The sequence below is a fragment of the Pseudophryne corroboree genome, chromosome 3 (genome assembly GCF_028390025.1).
Source record: "Pseudophryne corroboree isolate aPseCor3 chromosome 3, aPseCor3.hap2, whole genome shotgun sequence".
Taxonomy (NCBI): Eukaryota; Metazoa; Chordata; class Amphibia; order Anura; family Myobatrachidae; genus Pseudophryne; species Pseudophryne corroboree.
This window is the reverse complement of record NC_086446.1, coordinates 277,565,007-277,583,401: the sequence shown is the minus strand read 5'-3', so window position 1 is coordinate 277,583,401 and position 18,395 is coordinate 277,565,007. Positions and strand designations below refer to the sequence as shown.

General features: G+C 47.1%; 1 protein-coding gene across 4 annotated transcripts in view; it reads right to left on the bottom strand.

The window, feature by feature from the left end:
* RTEL1 (regulator of telomere elongation helicase 1) overlaps nt 1-18,395 on the bottom strand; it is a 435,638-nt gene that overhangs the window by 85,314 nt on the left and 331,929 nt on the right. For 3 of the 4 annotated variants that reach the window (XM_063959152.1, XM_063959153.1, XM_063959154.1), the window contains 2 exons: nt 1,252-1,470; nt 869-1,102 (listed from right to left, as the gene is read on the bottom strand). In XM_063959152.1, coding sequence (XP_063815222.1) covers nt 869-1,102; nt 1,252-1,470 — 453 coding nt within the window. Of the gene's footprint in view, nt 1-868; nt 1,103-1,251; nt 1,471-18,395 lie in introns of those variants that run through there. The other variant, XM_063959155.1, reaches the window with a different exon arrangement.

Sequence of the window (18,395 nt, the reverse complement as noted above, 5' to 3'; positions counted from 1 at the left end):
ATTCAGTATAATATGCCGGAGCTTGGGATACCGGCGGTCAGAGGACAGACTTCGGGATCCCTAAGCTTGCAAAGCACATAGGGGGTGAGTTGGGGCTGTTCTCCCTTCTCACCTACCCGCAGCCTAGCCCTAACCTCCCTGCCGTGGTGCCTAAACCTAACCCTCCCCCCCTGCAGCCTAAACTTAACCCTCCACATGGGTACCTAACCCTAACCGCCCCCCCAAGCAGCCTTATCCTAACACCTCCCCCCCTGCAGCCTTACCCTAACATTCATCACCCCATTCCCTCCCGCAGCCCAACCCTAATCTCACTGGCAGTCGGGATTCCGACGCTGGTGTCCTGACCATTTTGGGAATTCCAGCGCCGGCATCGTGACGAGTGTCGGGATTCCGACAGCTGGCAAATTAACCACATCCCAATACAGTGTTGTGTCATTTGTATATTTGATTCATTACTGTATCAGCGCCTTTGTATATTTGTATTAACTGCACATGCAGGTTTCCAAGGCCTCCACAGAAAACAAGCCATCTCCCATATATAGGGTTAGCAATGCTTTAGATCTCACATGTCCTCATGTGATTCCCACAATGCAAATGCGAGCTACAAGTTATCGATTTTTGAAACACATTTTCAGGCTGAATTAAGTAGGTCAAATATGTGTAAGAAATAACAGGGTAGGCAAAGGAAGGGCAAGCGCTGAGGTGTACTTCAGTACTACCCTTTTTTTACCTACTCAGGTATCTATGTAGCTGGTGTTATCTCTATATGGAATATTTGATTTCTGATTTGTATTGGAGGGCTATGGATAAGAACCTGTGATACTGACCCACCCTCTATTCCACTTAAAAGAAACTTGTAACTACTCACTTTGAGACTGCTCTGTGGCTCGCTCATCATTATGGGAAACTATCAACTCTGTTCTGCACCGTTGGTCCTCATCACTGGATACTTGTATATCTTGAGGTGAAGGTGTTGGTGGCCTCCCATTACTGAAACTGGGCTGGCCCGCTGTTTTCCTGGGTAGGCTGCTTCCTCCTGTTAAGTCTTCACACAGTTGGCTGAACATCTTCTTGTGATGGACACGAACAAATCTATGAAATTCTAATAGAGGGAGAGAGATGCATTCTCTGAGGTTGGTCAAATAAATGGATTGAGCTAATTTCATATTAAGATGAATACACAACCTTGTAACACCTCCCTAATGGAGTCTCAGCAACACAGGCCAAAAGCCCAACACTTACAGTACTCACCTCTCAGTAATACATAATGCTGCTGCTTTTCTGTAAGCAATGCAGCAATCTCACAGACCATAGTGTCATAGTTGTCCGTTTTCTTGTAGGAAGAAAGGGCTACGGAGAAGCGTTGGAAATTTGAGGATCCCAAGGCCTCTTTCACTTGTTTCAGGTAAGCAGATGCCTGTGTTTGCTGTTCTTTGTTAGTGGGGCCAACCCCATAATTACTTGCAGGAGCTGTTGGGAAGAAACATTATATTTAGACATGACTATAGCTGATGATTACACTATTGAGTGTATTTGCAGTAATTCAAGTTACGTGAGATATGACAAAAGACTATTTCCTCTCTCTCATCAGCTGAGGCCTGTTTAGGTAGGGCAGAGCAAGCATTTGCCTGTAACCTCCTGTATTTGAGGGGGTTGTAACAAACGAAGACAGTGGCTTCCAAACTTTTTTGGTACTTGACACCCTTATTATGTCCGAATATTTACACTGCCCAATAGGGCAAGGGGTAGTTTTCCAGTCCCAGTTGTATGCCTATGGGTTGAGGGAGGGGAGAAAAATGTGCCGAGGGAGGGGAGAAAAATGTGCCAGGGGAGGGGGAGGGGGGGCTAATCTCATACAGAAGACCTGACCCTCTTATACACATCTCACCCTATCACAGAAGATCCCTAACCTACACAGATGTCACCCCTCACAATGCTCTCTCCCATCAAAAATATATTTTTTCAACCTATCTTGCACTTCTTGCTCCATGCTCCTGGATGACTATGCTGCAATCTCTCTCTTTCGGACAACCGCAGTGTCATTCAGGCTTATTGTAAACCCACCACCTGTGGGCCCCTTAATAGTGGCGGCCCCCCTGTACACTGCACTAGTTTTGCCGTGCCATAAAGGATGCATCATGCAAAGGATGGGGAGGAGCCACAGCTTGCCCTTTGTGTAAATGGTCACTTAAAAATTTGCTGTGTGGCCCAATCATTGAATTTGGCAGGTGGCACTGGTCTAGACCACCTGGCCGTGGCACCCCTGTAAGTGTGCTGCAGCACCCCAGGGTACAATGTTTAAGTAAAGGGTCATATGTCACATGCACAAATAAGCTGCATCATCTGCAGCAAAGTAAAACTGTGGCGCAGAAAACCCCAAAAATATAATACTTTGCACTCCTTACTACATTAAGACGTAACAAGAAGCAACGTCACCTGGGACCATTGGAAATATGTCCTAAACGAACACTTAGCTGTGGAAAGCTTCCAGATTACCACAATAAAAATAGGATTTTAATACCTACCGGTAAATCCTTTTCTCCTAGACCGTAGAGGATGCTGGGGACTCCAAAAGGACCATGGGTTATAGACGGGATCCACAGGAGCTTGGGCACACTAAAAAGACTTTGAATGGGTGTGAACTGGCTCCTCCCTCTATGCCCCTCCTCCAGACCTCAGTTATAGGAACTGTGCCCAGGAGAGACGGACATTTCGAGGAAAGGATTTTTGTTAAACTAAGGGCGAGAAACATACCAGCCCACACCACAAACATACCGTACAACTGGAGTATCATGAAACCAGATAACAGTATGAACTAACAGCAACAAGCTGAACATAACTGATACACAACCTTGTGTAACCGAAAATAACCAGTATCAACCTAACTGCAAGTAACAGTCCGCACTGGGATGGGCGCCTAGCATCCACTACGGACTAGGAAAAAAGGATTTACCGGTAGGTATTAAAATCCTATTTTCTCTTACGTCCTAGAGGATGCTGGGGACTCCAAAAGGACCATGGGGTCTATACCAAAGCTCCAGAACGGTTGGGAGAGTGCGGATGACTCTGCAGCACCGATTGAGCAAACATGAGGTCCTCATCAGCCAGGGTATCAAACTTGTAAAACATAGCAAAGGTGTTTGAACCCGACCACGTACCTGCTCGGCAAAGCTGAAGTGCCGAAACCCCTAGGGCAGCCGCCCAAGATGAGCCCACTTTCCTGGTAGAATGGGCCTTTACCGACTTCTGCAACGGTAGCCCAGCCGAAGAATGAGCTTGCTGAATCGTATTACAAATCCAGCGTGCAATAGTTTGCTTAGAAGCAGGATTTCCAATCTTGTTGGAAGCATACAGGACAAACAAAGCCTCTGTTTTCCTGGTAAGAGCCGTTCCGGCGACGTACATTTTCAAAGCTCTTACAACATCAAGAGACTTTGGAACCGCCACAGCATCTGTAGCCACAGGCACCACAATAGGTTGGTTAATGTGAAACGAAGATACCCCTTCAGCAGAAATTGTTGACGAGTCCTCAATTCCGCTCTATCCGAACGGAAGATCCAATATGGACTCTTGTGAGACAAGGCCGCCAACTCAGACACTCGCCTGGCAGACGCCAGAGCCAAAAGCATGACTACCTTCCAAGCGAGAAACTTTAACTCAACCTTACGTAAAGGTTCAAACTAGTGAGACATAAGAAACTGCAACACCACTTCAAGATCCCACGGCGCCACAAATGGAGGATGGATATGCAGCACTCCCTTCACGAAAGTCTGAACCTCTGGAAGGACGGCCAATTCTTTTTGAAAGAAAATAGATAAAGCCGAAATCTGCACTTTGATGGGACACATTTTCAGGCCTGCATCGACGCCTGCCTGCAAAAAATGGAGAAACCGACCCAAGTGAAACTCCTCCGCAGGAGCTGCTTTGGTTTCACACCACGAAACATATTTTCTCCAAATACGCTGATAATGTTTTGCCGTGACCTCCTTCCTAGCCTTAAGGAGAGTAGGGATGACCTCCCCGGGAATACCTTTTCGAGCTAAGATTTGGTGCTCAACTTCCTCGCCGTCAAACACAGCCGCGGTAAGTCCGGAAACACGCAGGGCCCCTGCAGTAACAGGTCCTCTCTTAGAGGAAGCGGCCAAGGATCTTCCACAAGCAATTCCCGAAGATCCGGATACCAGGCCCTGCGTGGCCTTGTTCGTCGTATGATCCCCATCACCTTTGGAATGAGAGGAAGTGGAGGGAACACATACACCAGGGCGTCCACTGCACTGGCTTGGGGTCCCGTGACCTGGAAAAATACCTCAGAAGCTTCTTGTTGAAGCGAGACGCCATCATGTCTATCAGAGGAATTCCCCAACGCCTTGTCACTTCTGCAAATACCTCTTGATGAAGGGCCCACTCTCCCGGACGGAGATCGTGTCTGGTGAGGAAGTCTGCTTCCCAGTTGTCCACACCCGGGAGGAAGACTGCTGACAGAGCGCTCATGTGCTGTTCCGCCCAGCGGAGAATTCTTGTGGCTTCCGCCATTGCTCCTTGTTCCGCCTTGGCGGTTTACGTACGCCACCGCTGTTATGTTGTCCGACTGGATCAGGACAGGACGACCCTGAAGAAGGCTCTTCGCTTGCAGCAGGCTGTTGTAAATGGCTCTTAACTCCAGAACATTTATGTGGAGACAAGATTCCTGGTTTGACCATTTTCCCTGGAAATTTCTTCCTTGCGTGACTGTGCCCCAGCCTCGGAGACTTGCATCTATTGTCAGCAGGACCCAGCCCTGGATTCCGAATCGGCGTCTCTCTAGAAGGTGAGAGCTTTGTAGCCACCACAGGAGAGAAATCCTGGCCCTGGAAGATAGACTTATTTTCCCGTGCATGTGCAGGTGAGACCCGGACCATTTGTTCAGCAGATCCCACTGAAACACCCGGGCATGAAACCTGCCAAACGGAATGGCTTCGTAAGCCGCAACCATCTTCCCTAGAACCCGAGTGCATTGATGAATCAACACACTTGTCGGCCTCAGAAGCTCCCTGACCATTGTCTGTATTTCCAGAGCTTTGTCTTCCGGAAGAAACACTCTCTGTAACTCCGTGTCTAGACTTATGCCCAGAAAGGGCAGCCGAGTAGCCGGGATCAACTGAGACTTCGGCAAATTTAGAACCCAACAGTGTTGTCGCAGAACCGACAGAGAAAGATCCACATTTCTTAACAACTGTTCCTTGGACCTCGCCTTTATCAGGAGATCGTCCAAGTACGGGATAATTGTAACCCCTTGCTTGCGAAGGAGAACCATAATTTCTGCCATGACGTTGGTGAAAACCCTCGGGGCCGTGAAAAGCCCAAACGGCAACGTCTGAAATTGGTAATGACAATCCTGCACTGCAAATCTCAGGAAGGCCTGATGCGGAGGATATATCGGGACGTGTGAGTAGGCCTCCTTTATGTCGACTGACGCCATAAAATCGCCCCCTTCTAGGCTGGAGATCACAGCTCGAAGAGATTCCATCTTGAACTTGAAAGTTTTCAAGTATGGATTGAGGGATTTTAGGTTCAGAATCGGTCTGACCGAGCCGTCCGGCTTAGGTACGACAAAGAGGCTCGAATAGAACCCCTCCCCCCATTGGGACGGGGGAACGGGAACAATGACCCTCTGTTGACACAACTTTTGTATCGCAGCATTTACCACCTCTCTTTCCGGAAGAGATACTGGCAAGGCCGAAATGAAAAAGCGGTGAGGGGGCATCTCCTGAAACTCCAGCTTGTACCCCTGAGACACTATGTCTAAGACCCAAGGATCCAGGGCTGATTGAACCCAGACCTGACTGAAGATCCGGAGACGGCCCCCCCCCGGCCCGGACTCCCACAGGGGAGCCCCAGGGTCATGCGGTGGACTTGGTAGAGGTGGGGGGGAGGACTTTTGGTCCTGGGTGCCTGATCCTGCAGGCGACTTCTTTCCCCTTCCTCTACCCTTTGAAGCGAGGAAGGACGAGCCTTTTCCTCGTTTGTATTTATTAGGTCGAAAGGACTGCATCTGCTGATGGGGTGCCTTTTTCTGTTGTGTGGGAACATAAGGAAGAAATTATTACTTACCCGCAGTCGCGGTAGACACCAGGTCAGCCAGGCCGTCACCAAACAAGACACTACCTTTGAAGGGGAGAGCTTCCATATTTTTCTTGGAGTCGGCATCAGCATTCCATTGATGGATACACAGCGCCCTCCTGGCCGAGACCGCCATGGCATTGGCTCTTGATCCCAAGAGGCCAACATCCCTCGCCGCATCCTTTAGGTAATCTGCAGCGTCCTTGATATAACCAAGAGTCAAAAGAATATTATCTTTATCAAGGGTATCCATATCAGAAGCTAAATTATCAGCCCATTTAGCAATAGCACTACTCACCCATACAGACGCCACAGCAGGTCTGAGCAATGCACCCGTATTAACGAAAATGGGCTTCAAAGACGTTTCCAGCTTGCGATCCGCCGGATCCTTGAGAGCCGCCGTGTCAGGGGACGGAAGCGCCACCTTCTTGGGCAAACGGGATAGAGCCTTGTCGACATTCGGAGACGACTCCCATTTTTCCCTGTCATCAGAGGGGAAAGGATACGCCATGAAAATACTCTTGGGAATCTGCCATCTCTTGTCCGGTGACTCCCAAGCCTTTTTACAAAGAGCATTCATTTCATGAGAGGGGGGAAACTTCACCTCAGGTTTTTTCCCTTTAAATAAGCAAATCCTTGTTTCCTGCACAGCAGGTTCGTCAGAGATATGTAAAACATCTTTAATAGCCACAATCATGTACTGAATACTCTTAACTACCCTTGGGTGTAAAGTAGCCTCATTGAAATCGACATTGGAGTCAGAGTCCGTGTCGGTATCCGTATCTGCCATCTGGGTAAATTAACGTTTTTGTGACCCTGAAGGGGTCTGCACCTGAGCCAAAGCATCCTCCATGGATTTCCTCCATACTTGTGTCTGAGACTCAGATTTATCCAGCCACTTGGACAATAAGGCCACATTTGCATTAAGTGTACTTAACATAGTAACCAAATCAGGTGTCGGCTGTGCCGACAGAGTCATATCCAACTCCTTTTCTGCGCCCCCAGTACAATCCTCCGGGGAGGAACACTCAGCCTCAGACATACCGACACGTAGTACCGACACACCCACACTGCCCAACTAGGGGACAGACCCACAGGGAAGTCTGGAGAGAGAAACACAGAGGGCATGTCAGCTCACACCCCAGCGCCCATATATCACACCACAATAATATATGATGTTAGCGCTGCCCTAAATGATAAAAAAGCACCAATTTATCTGTGCCCCCCCCCCCCGTTTTGCTCCCTTTTACTTGTAAGGAGCCTGGAGGTCCCGGGCCAGCGTCTCTACAGCGGCTGTGGATGAGAGAAAATGGCGCTGGTGAGCTGTGCAGCTAAGCTCCGCCCCTTCCCAGGGCGCGCTTCAGACCCGCTAAAATTATTATTTTTTTAATGCTGGTGGGGGTATGAAATACGGTGCCCGTGCACCGAATATGTCTGTCTGCCAGCTCAAATGACCCCAGTAACGTGCTACCCAGGGCGCTCCCCCCCCCCAGCGCCCTGCACTCTGTGAGTGCCGTTGGTGAAGTGTGTGGGAGCATGGAGCGCAGCGCTACCGCTGCGCTGTACCTCGTTACTGAAGTCTTCTGCCGTCTGATGTCTTCGGATCTTCTCATACTCACACGGCTTCTTTCTTCTGGCTTTTGTGAGGGGGGTGACGGCGCGGCTCCGGGATCAAGCAGCTAGGCGAACCTAGTGATCGAACCCTCTGGAGCTAATGGTGTCCAGTAGCCTAAGAAGCAGAGCCTTTAACTAAGAAGAAGTAGGTCTGACTTCTCTCCCCTCAGTCCCATGATGCAGGGAGCCTGTAGCCAGCAGGTCTCCCTGAAAATAAAAAACCTAACAAAAGTCTTTTCTAGAGAAACTCAGTAGAGCTCCCCTAGTATGTGTCCAGTCACTGCTGGACACAAAGTCTAACGGAGGTCTGGAGGAGGGGCATAGAGGGAGGAGCCAGTTCACACCCAAAGTCTTTTTAGTGTGCCCAAGCTCCTGCGGATCCCGTCTATACCCCATGGTCCTTTTGGAGTCCCCAGCATCCTCTAGGACGTAAGAGAAAAAATATTTTGTTAGTTTTTATTTTAACATTACATAAAGTAATGTGAAACAGTTGTAAACATTATAATTTAACATACATAGTCCTGCACACCCACTTAGGCTACCTACACACACTCTCTGGCCACGCTGTTCTGGCATGGGCCCAGGCACCCAGCATTAACTAAAAACTGTGACGGTCACAGACTAACTGGGTGCCCCTGCCTGCCAGCTACCACACAGCCGTTCCAGCCATGCAGTTCTAGCATTGGTCCAGGCCCCCCATGGTACTTCCATCATCTCCTCTGCCTCTGCGCAATGAACCCTATTTTAAAATTAATTCAACCCAAAGACCAACAACTGGGACACAACCTTTTTGCCTAGGGTTGCTTTGAAAATATTTGGACACAATAAGTGTGCCATGAACTGAAAAAGTGTGGGAAACTCTGGGCTAATTGCAACTACTTATTGAATGTTTAGAACACACAAGTGGAATTAAGGAATACATCCTTCAATTCATTGGTTTGTAGAAACTGTATCATAAATTACCACAGCCTAACCCAGTGGTTCCCAAACGTGAGCCTCAAAGCACCCCGTCAGTCCAGGTTTTAAGGATATCCATGCTTAGGCACACGTGACTTAATTGGAACCTCAGTCAGTTTGATTACACCATTTGTGCACAAGCAGAGATATACCTAAAACAAGCACTGCTGGGGTGTCTTGAGGACCACACTTGGGAACCACTGGCCTAACCAATTACTTCTCTACATCCAAGGCTAAAATCACTGATGTGTTCTAGGTTGATTTTCTTGATATTCTTGTATTAGCTTTGATTGTAAAACTGTTTTACGGAGTTCATGATCTGGATTGATAAATTATCAAGTAACCAATTGCTAAGACTTTGGCAAATAAAGTGTGTATCCAACAATTCTTAAAATAATTTTGAGTAAGCCATAGTATATCCCAGTTTTTCCCCAGCTCCAGTATTCATGTTTCACAGATTTGCTCAGTGTCACAACTGCAATAAAATGTGTGTGCTAAAGCATACTCCTGTGCACCAACTAGATCTGCAAAACATGCACTATTAGGGGTCCCTGATGACTGGATTTGGGAAACCCTAATATAATCAACAGATCTTGCCGTTTAGGTGGTTTTCTGCGGTACAGGCAATGTTTATCAATGTGTGAAATCTTTGGCTAAATCACTGGGGAGTTCACTACTGTAAATGTTTATTGCAACTACGTGTATTATCTTGGGTTAGGAAAAAATGTGGAGTAGATGAAACCTGGATGCTACCTTGTTTATCTCAGATTTAAGTGTAGCTTGCAAAGCTGTTATACCACTTTCAGACATAAGAAATACGCAGGTATGATCCAGGTCTAACCACCCGAGAATTTCCTGGGTCTCTGTCTAATTGCATTTCATTTTTGTATCACTTTCTCTATAGCTTCGGCTTCCTAAATACGAATTTATTAACACTATAGTTTTTTCACTGGTATGCTACGCTGGACTTTCTGGCTTATGCTGGTGTTTTGGGGTGCCACACCCTGCACCTAGATATAGCGCTAGGGACCCCAAATATACAGAGACGCCTTGATGCGGCTTTGGGGCTTAACCACACATTTGCGCAAATATGTGTAACGAAGATCTCTGAATTCTATTATTATGTGGGATTTATATCTGGTTACTGTTATCATTCAGGGTGCTGGGGAAACCAATTGCCCTTTTTTTTTTTCTCTCTGTCTAAAGCCCCCATTCACAATATACCAAAAACCCAGGAAATTCCAGGGTCAAGTGCGTTCATACTGAACCCGGGTCTGCCTTGGAATTTGGTGTGTATTTAAAGGAGACTCTTTCATGTATATTATTCAGTCTTTAATATGTTTAATGGCAAAATTGTGCTTTATTTCCTATTTAAATAAATTTTACTTTAAAACTGTGCTACTTACTAGGTAATTTTTATTTTTCTCTTACTAAGGTCATTCCACTCACGTTCCTTCTCCGACACCCAGCTATCAGCCAGTATTACCATTCCTCAGTTTCAAATCTACTCTTCTTGTGTGTGAACTTCCTGTAAGTATACAGCATTTGCCCAGTCTGCTGTGTAATAGTCTAAACGTAGCCTGGGGTGGATTTAGGGGTGAGACATAACACTAACTGCCGCCCCCACCTGCCTAATTGTATTATTTTTATTGATTGGTTATAAGTCCTCATTTAATGTTAGCCAATTCAAAGATTAATAAAAAGCCACTATGACTTTTTTTTATTTGTTATTGTGTATACACATTTACTAAATAGGATATCTTACAGGGGCAGTATATGTGCATGTCCTACCCATTTACACTCCCATTCAAGATGGCATATGGTACAGTACAGTGGATATATTTTGCTTTTACTGGTACATTTCAGGCTGACAGTACCAACACAAGCATCCAAGTGCCACCCCGCCACTGAACATAACTGGGTTATATTACGACCATTTCCGAACAGCCAATCAGAACCTTTTCTTACAACCCTGGTCTAGAAATCCCGGGTTGGAAATATTCACACTAGAGGCGACCTGAGAAAAAATAAGAATTTGCTTACCGATAATTCTATTTCTCGTAGTCCGTAGTGGATGCTGGGGACTCCGTCAGGACCATGGGGAATAGCGGCTCCGCAGGAGACAGGGCACAAAATTAAAAGTTTGACCACTAGGTGGTGTGCACTGGCTCCTCCCCCTATGACCCTCCTCCAAGCCTCAGTTAGGATACTGTGCCCGGACGAGCGTACACAATAAGGAAGGATTTTGAATCCCGGGTAAGACTCATACCAGCCACACCAATCACACTGTACAACTTGAGATCTGAACCCAGTTAACAGCATGATAACAGAGGAGCCTCTGAAAAGATGGCTTCCAACAATAATAACCCGATTTTTGTAACAATAACTATGTACAAGTATTGCAGACAATCCGCACTTGGGATGGGCGCCCAGCATCCACTACGGACTACGAGAAATAGAATTATCGGTAAGCAAATTCTTATTTTCTCTGACGTCCTAAGTGGATGCTGGGGACTCCGTCAGGACCATGGGGATTATACCAAAGCTCCCAAACGGGCGGGAGAGTGCGGATGACTCTGCAGCACCGAATGAGAGAACTCCAGGTCCTCCTTAGCCAGGGTATCAAATTTGTAGAATTTTACAAACGTGTTCTCCCCTGACCACTTAGCTGCTCGGCAGCGTTGTAATGCCGAGACCCCTCGGGCAGCCGCCCAAGGTGAGCCCACCTTCCTTGTGGAGTGGGCATTTACAGATTTTGGCTGTGGCAGGCCTGCCACAGAATGCGCAAGTTGAATTGTGCTACAAATCCAACGAGCAATCGTCTGCTTAGACGCAGGAACACCCAGCTTGTTGGGTGCATACAGTATAAACCGCGAGTCAGCCTTTCTGACTCCAGCCGTCCTTTAAATATATATATATATTTTTAAGGCTCTGACAACGTCAAACAACTTGGAGTCCTCCAAGTCGCTAGAAGCCGCAGGCACCACAATAGGTTGGTTCAGGTGAAACGCTGATACCACCTTAGGGAGAAACTGAGGACGCGTCCGCAGTTCTGCCCTGTCCCAATGGAAAATCAGATATGGGCTTTTGTACGATAAAGCTGCCAATTCTTACACTCTCCTGGCCGAAGCCAGGGCCAGTAGCATGGTCACTTTCCATGTAAGATATTTCAAATCCACCGATTTGAGTGGCTCAAACCAATGGGATTTGAGAAATCCCAAAACTACATTGAGATCCCACGGTGCCACTGGAGGCACAACCGGGCTGTATATGTAGTACTCCTTTGACAAAAGCTTGGACTTCAGGAACTGAAGCCAATTCTTTCTGGAAGAAAATCGACAGGGCCGAAATTTGAACCTTAATAGACCCCAATTTGAGGCCCATAGACAACCCTGTTTGCAGGAAATGTAGGAATCGACCCAGTTGAAATTCCTCCGTCGGAGCCCTCTCCTTCAGGATCCGGCGTTCAACCGCCATGCCGTCAAACGCAGCCGCGGTAAGTCTAGAGGTAGAGTGCACGGATCCTCCGTGCGCATCTTTTGAAGTTCCGGGTACCAAGTCCTTCTTGGCCAATCCGGAGCCACGAATATCGTTCTTACTCCCCTTCGCCTTATAATTCTCAGTACCTTGGGTATGAGAGGCAGAGGGGGGAACACATACATTGACTGGTACACCCATGGTGTTACCAATGCGTCCCCAGCTATTGCCTGAGGGTCTCTTGACCCGGCGCAATACCTGTCCAGTTTTTTGTTGAGGCGGGACGCCATCATGTCCACCTTTGGTTTTTCCCAACGGTTAACAACTTCTGGGTGAAGTCCCCACTCTCCCGGGTGGTGATCGTGTCTGCTGAGGAAGTCTGCTTCCCAGTTGTCCACTCCCGGAATGAACACTGCTGACAGTGCTATCACATGATTTTCTGCCCAGCGAAAAATCCTTGCAGCTTCTGCCATTGCCCTCCTGCTTCTTGTGTCGCCCTGTCTGTTTACGTGGGCGACTGCCGTGGTGTTGTCCTACTGGATCAACACCGGCTGACCCTGAAGCAGAGGTCTTGCCAGGCTTAGAGCATTGTAAATTGCCCTTAGCTCCAGTATATTTATGTGAAGTGAAGTCTCCAGGCTTGACCACACTCCCTGGAAATTTCTTCCCTGTGTGACTGCTCCCCAGCCTCTCAGGCTGGCATTCGTGGTCACCAGGACCCAGTCCTGAATGCCGAATCTGCGGCCCTCCAAAAAGGTGAGCACTCTGCAACCACCACAGAAGAGACCCCCTTGTCCTTGGAGACGGGGCTATCCGCTGATGCATCTGAAGATGCGATCCGGACCATTTGTCCAGCAGATCCCACTGAAAGGTTCTTGCGTGGAATCTGCCGAATGGAATCGCTTCGTAAGAAGCCATCATTTACCCAGGACTCTTGTGCATTGATGCACTGACACTTTTCTTGGTTTTAGGAGGTTCCTGACTAGCTCGGATAACTCCCTGGCTTTCTCCTCCGGGAGAAAAACCTTTTTCTGAACCGTGTCCAGAATCATCCCTAGGAACAGCAGACGTGTTGTCGGGATCAGCTGGGATTTTGGAATATTTTGGAATATTTAGAATCCACCCGTGCTGTTGTAGCACTACTTGGTATAGTGCTACTGCGACCTCTAACTGTTCTCTGGATCTTGCCCTTATCAGGAGAACGTTCAAGTAAGGGATAATTAATACGCCTTTTCTTTGAAGTAGAATCATCATTTCAGCCTTTACCTTGGTAAGGACCCGGGGTGCCGTGGACAATCCAAACGGCAACGTCTGAAACTGATAGTGACAGTTTTGTACCACAAACCTGAGGTACCCTTGGTGTGAAGGGCAAATTGGGACATGGAGGTAAGCATCCTTGATGTCCCAGGACACCATAAAGTCCCCTTCTTCCAGATTCGCTATCACTGCTCTGAGTGATTTCATTTTGAACTTGAACCTTTGTATGTAAGTGTTCAAAAGATTTCAGACTTAGAATAGGTCTCACCGAGCCGTCCGGCTTCGGTACCACAAACAGCGTGGAATAATACCCCTTTCCTTGTTGTAGTAGGGGTACCTTGACTATTACTTGCTGGGAATACAGCTTGTGAATAGCTTCCAACACCGTCTCCCTGTCGGAGGGAGATGTTGGTAAAGCAGACTTCAGGAATCTGCGAGGAAGAGACGTCTCGAATTCCAATCTGTACCCCTGTGATACTACCTGCAGGATCCAGGGGTCGACTTGCGAGTGAGCCCACTGCGCGCTGAAATTCTTGAAACGACCCCCCCACCGGACCTGAGTCCGCTTGTAGGGCCCCAGCGACATGCTGAGGACTTTTCAGAAGCGGGGGAAGGCTTCTGCTCCTGGGAAGGAGCTGCTTGCTGCAGTCTCTTACCCTTTCCTTTGCCTCGGGCAGATATGAATGGCCTTTTGCCCGCTTGTTCTTATGAGAACGAAAGGACTGAGGCTGAAAAGACGGTGTCTTTTTCTGTTGGGAGGTGACCTGAGGTAAAAAAGGTGGATTTTCCGGCTGTTGCCGTGGCCACCAAGTCCGATAGACCGACCCCAAATAATTCCTCCCCTTTATACGGCAAACTTCCATATGCCGCTTGGAATCCGCATCACCTGACCACTGTCGCGTCCATAAACTTCTTCTGGCAGAAATGGACAGCGCACTTACCCTTGATGCCAGAGTGCCAATATCCCTCTGTGCATCTCGCATATAAAGAAAATGCATCCTTTAAATGCTCTATAGTCAATAAAATATTGTCGCTATTCAGGGTATCAATATTTCCAGTCAGAGATTCCGACCAAACCCCCCCAGCACTGCACATCCATGCTGGGGTGATTGCTGGTCGCAGTATAACATCAGTATGTGTGTATATACTTTTTAGAGTATTTTCCAGCCTCCTATCAGCTGGATCTTTGAGGGCGCCCGTATCAGGAGACGGTAACGCCACTTGTTTTGATAAGCGTGTGAGCGCCTTATCTACCCTAGGGGGTGTTTCCCAGCGCGCCCTAACCTCTGGCGGGAAAGGGTATAATGCCAATAACTTCTTTGAAATTAGCAACTTCCTATCGGGGGTAACCCACGCTTCATCACACACTTCAATCAATTTATCTGATTCAGGAAAAACTACAGGTAGTTTTTTTTTTCACACCCCACATAATACCCATTTTTGTGGTACTTGTAGTATCAGAAATATGTAACGCCTCCTTCATTGCCGTGATTATGTAACGTGTGGCCCTACTGGAAAATACGTTTGTTTCTTCACCGTCGACACTGGAGTCAGTGTCCGTGTCTGTGTCTATGTCGACCGACTGAGGTAATGGGCGTTTTAAAGCCCCTGACGGTGTTTGAGACGCCTGGACAGGTACTAATTGGTTTGCCGGCCGTCTCATATCGTCAACCGACCTTGTAGCGTGTTGACACTATCACGTAATTCCATAAATAAAGCCATCCATTCCGGTGTCGACTCCCTAGGGGGTGACATCCCATTACAGGCAATTGCTCCGCCTCCACTAACATCGTCCTCATACCTGTCGACACACACGTACCGACACACAGCACACACACAGGGAATGCTCTGATAGAGGACAGGACCCCACTAGCCCTTTGGGGAGACAGAGGGAGAGTTTGCCAGCACACACCAAGGCGCTATAATTATACAGGGACAACCTTATAGTAAGTGTTTTCCCTTATAGCAGCTTAATATATATTAATATCGCCAAAATATGCCCCCCCTCTCTGTTTTAACCCTGTTTCTGTAGTGCAGTGCAGGGGAGAGCCTGGGAGCCTTCCCACCAGCGGATCTGTGTGGGAAAAATGGCGCTGTGTGCTGAGGAGATAGGCCCCGCCCCCTTCACGGCGGGCTCTTCTCACGTTTTTTTCTGTAATCCTGGCAGGGGTTAAATACATCCATATAGCCCAGGGGCTATATGTGATGTATTTTTAGCCAGTAAAGGTAATTACATTGCTGCCCGGGCGCCCCCCCCCAGCGCCCTGCACCCTCAGTGACCGCGGTGTGAAGTGTGCTGAGAGCAATGGCGCACAGCTGCAGTGCTGTGCGCTACCTTAAGAAGACTGGGACGTCTTCAGCCGACGATTTCTGGACCTCTTCTCTCTTCAGCATCTGTAAGGGGGCCGGCGGCGCGGCTCCGGTGACCCATCCAGGCTGTACCTGTGATCGTCCCTCTGGAGCTAGTGTCCAGTAGTCTAAGAAGCCAATCCATCCTGCACGCAGGTGAGTTCGCTTCTTCTCCCCTTAGTCCCGCGTTGCAGTGAGCCTGTTGCCAGCAGGACTCACTGAAAATAAAAAACCTAACAAACTTTTATTCTAAGCAGCTCTTTAGGAGAGCCACCTAGATTGCACCCTTCTCGGCCGGGCACAAAAACCTAACTGAGGCTTGGAGGAGGGTCATAGGGGGAGGAGCCAGTGCACACCACCTAGTGGTCAAACTTTTAATTTTGTGCCCTGTCTCCTGCGGAGCCGCTATTCCCCATGGTCCTGACGGAGTCCCCAGCATCCACTTAGGACGTCAGAGAAAAAACCCGGTACAGAGCAGGGTAGTGGACCCAGGACTTCAACCTGGGACGTTTCTGTTCACACACAGCAAAAAAAACTCGGGTCGATGCACGTTCATAGGCAAAATCCTGGGTTTTTGCTGTATGTCTGAAAGGGGTAGTAGTGGTTTTCATCTCCATTCCTCAAGTACCAACAGACAATGCGTTGTGGATTTCTTTAATCACACACAGGTGTTTTAATCTATTTTGCCAGGTCAGTAATTACTAAATCTCCTCAAAACATGACATGTTGGGAAAACTTGAGCATTAGGTTTGAAAAGTACTGCCCTATGAGTGTCTGATTAATTGGATTGATCATAAACATTTGGTAAAACCAACGTGAGGTGTTTTTTTTTTTTGCATTCTCTCATAGGATTACATTCAAACCTTTAGCCTTCATAAGTTATAGATTTCATGTGTTGCTCTAAGGTGTGCATACAGTGATCTTTTATAGGACATAAAATAACTTCTTTTTTTTTTTAAAGTTTTTCAGGCAGGTGAGAGAAAAATGCTTATTGCAGTTTATTCAAATGATCATTCTCTAACTAATCTCTGAGAGATTATCTTTCTTTAGTGTCTTTGTCAACATGTTCTACTTATAAACACAAACATCTTAAAAACTTACTCATTTTGGGGGAGCTGTATTAAGCCTTGGAGAGCAATACAGTGGAGAGAGATAAAGTTACAACCAATCAGCTCCTGTCAGTTTACAGGCTGTGCTAGAAAAATGACAGAAGCTGATAGGATGATACTTTATTTCTCTCCAAGGCTACATATCAGACTTAAGGAGGAATTCATTTAGCGGCAGTAATTTCCCACAGGCTAATTGATTCCCTGGGGATATTTAATTTGCCCTTGCCGGCAGCACTTATCAGGGATTTGTTTATGAAGAGGCAACCCCCCTTCCCCCCTAAATAACCAACGGGTTACTGCGACCCTGTGAACACACAGGTTCGTGAACTTTTCACGGATTCTGTGTGTTAACCGCTGTAAATGCCCATTAAATAAACTAATCTAAGGAGGCGTTAACAAGGCTGTCAGGTGAAAAAGGGAGTCAATTCAATAGCCATGGATGTTAAACCCCGAGGCTACCTCCCTTTTTCACCCGTGGCAAGTTACCGCAGTTATTTGATTTCCTCCGTAGTATTATAATGATTGTATAAGCTGAAATTCACTGCAGCTCATAACATTAACTTTGTACAGCAAATGTTCGAGGAACCATTGGTTGATCACCAGTCCAGCAATTTTGGATGCCTCCAGAAGATCAACTAGTGAGGATAAGGAATAAGTAGAATTGGCATACTATCCACTTAATTGATGATTTGTTGTATGCATCTGCGTGTCTACCTGACATTGTGGGGACGTTAGCAACCATACTGTTTGACCGGACACGCTCAGTGGACTACATGACCTGCCAAGATCCCTGACATATGTTGGCCCCATGGGTGGAGATAGATGGCTAGCCAAATAAATGTTTATTAGATTTTAACACCGAAAACATCAGAGACATACAAATATATGAGCAGGCATGTCAGAAGGACACAGTACACCTAAGAAACAGCAGAAAATATCAAGTAAGGATATATCAAACATACGTTAGTATCCAATAATCCATAGATCAATCAACCTGTTGAACGCATTACAAATCCTGCCTGATCATTAGTAAATCTGCTACAAATTGTTTAAACCAAAAAAGAAAAAAAGAAAGAGAGAGAACAGGAGAAGAGAGCAGAAAGAACAGGAAAGAAGGACAAGAGGGAGGTAGGAGCGGAGGGCGTTGTGCTGAATATCGATTTATCAAGTTAAACCGACAGGGAGAAGATTCTCCTCGTATCATTGGAAAATCAATAAGTTACCAGAGGAAAACCCAGTGTGTGAGACTTGTACACATTACGTATGCAGTAAGTATGTCTGTGAGGACTTGAAGTCTAGCCAAGGAAACCAAGTAGCTGTAAACCCCTGTTGGTTTTCAGGTGTCACCCGTAATTCCTCCATTGACATATACATGTCTATCCTAGTAAGCCACTCTTTCACCGAGGGAGGGGCAATGTAACGCCAACGAACAGGGATTACCACCTTAGCAGCGCTATTGAGAAATTTCTAAAAGGATTTTTTATATGCTATCAAAGGGCCGATAACTAGATTAAGGAGCCAGAAAGCAGGATC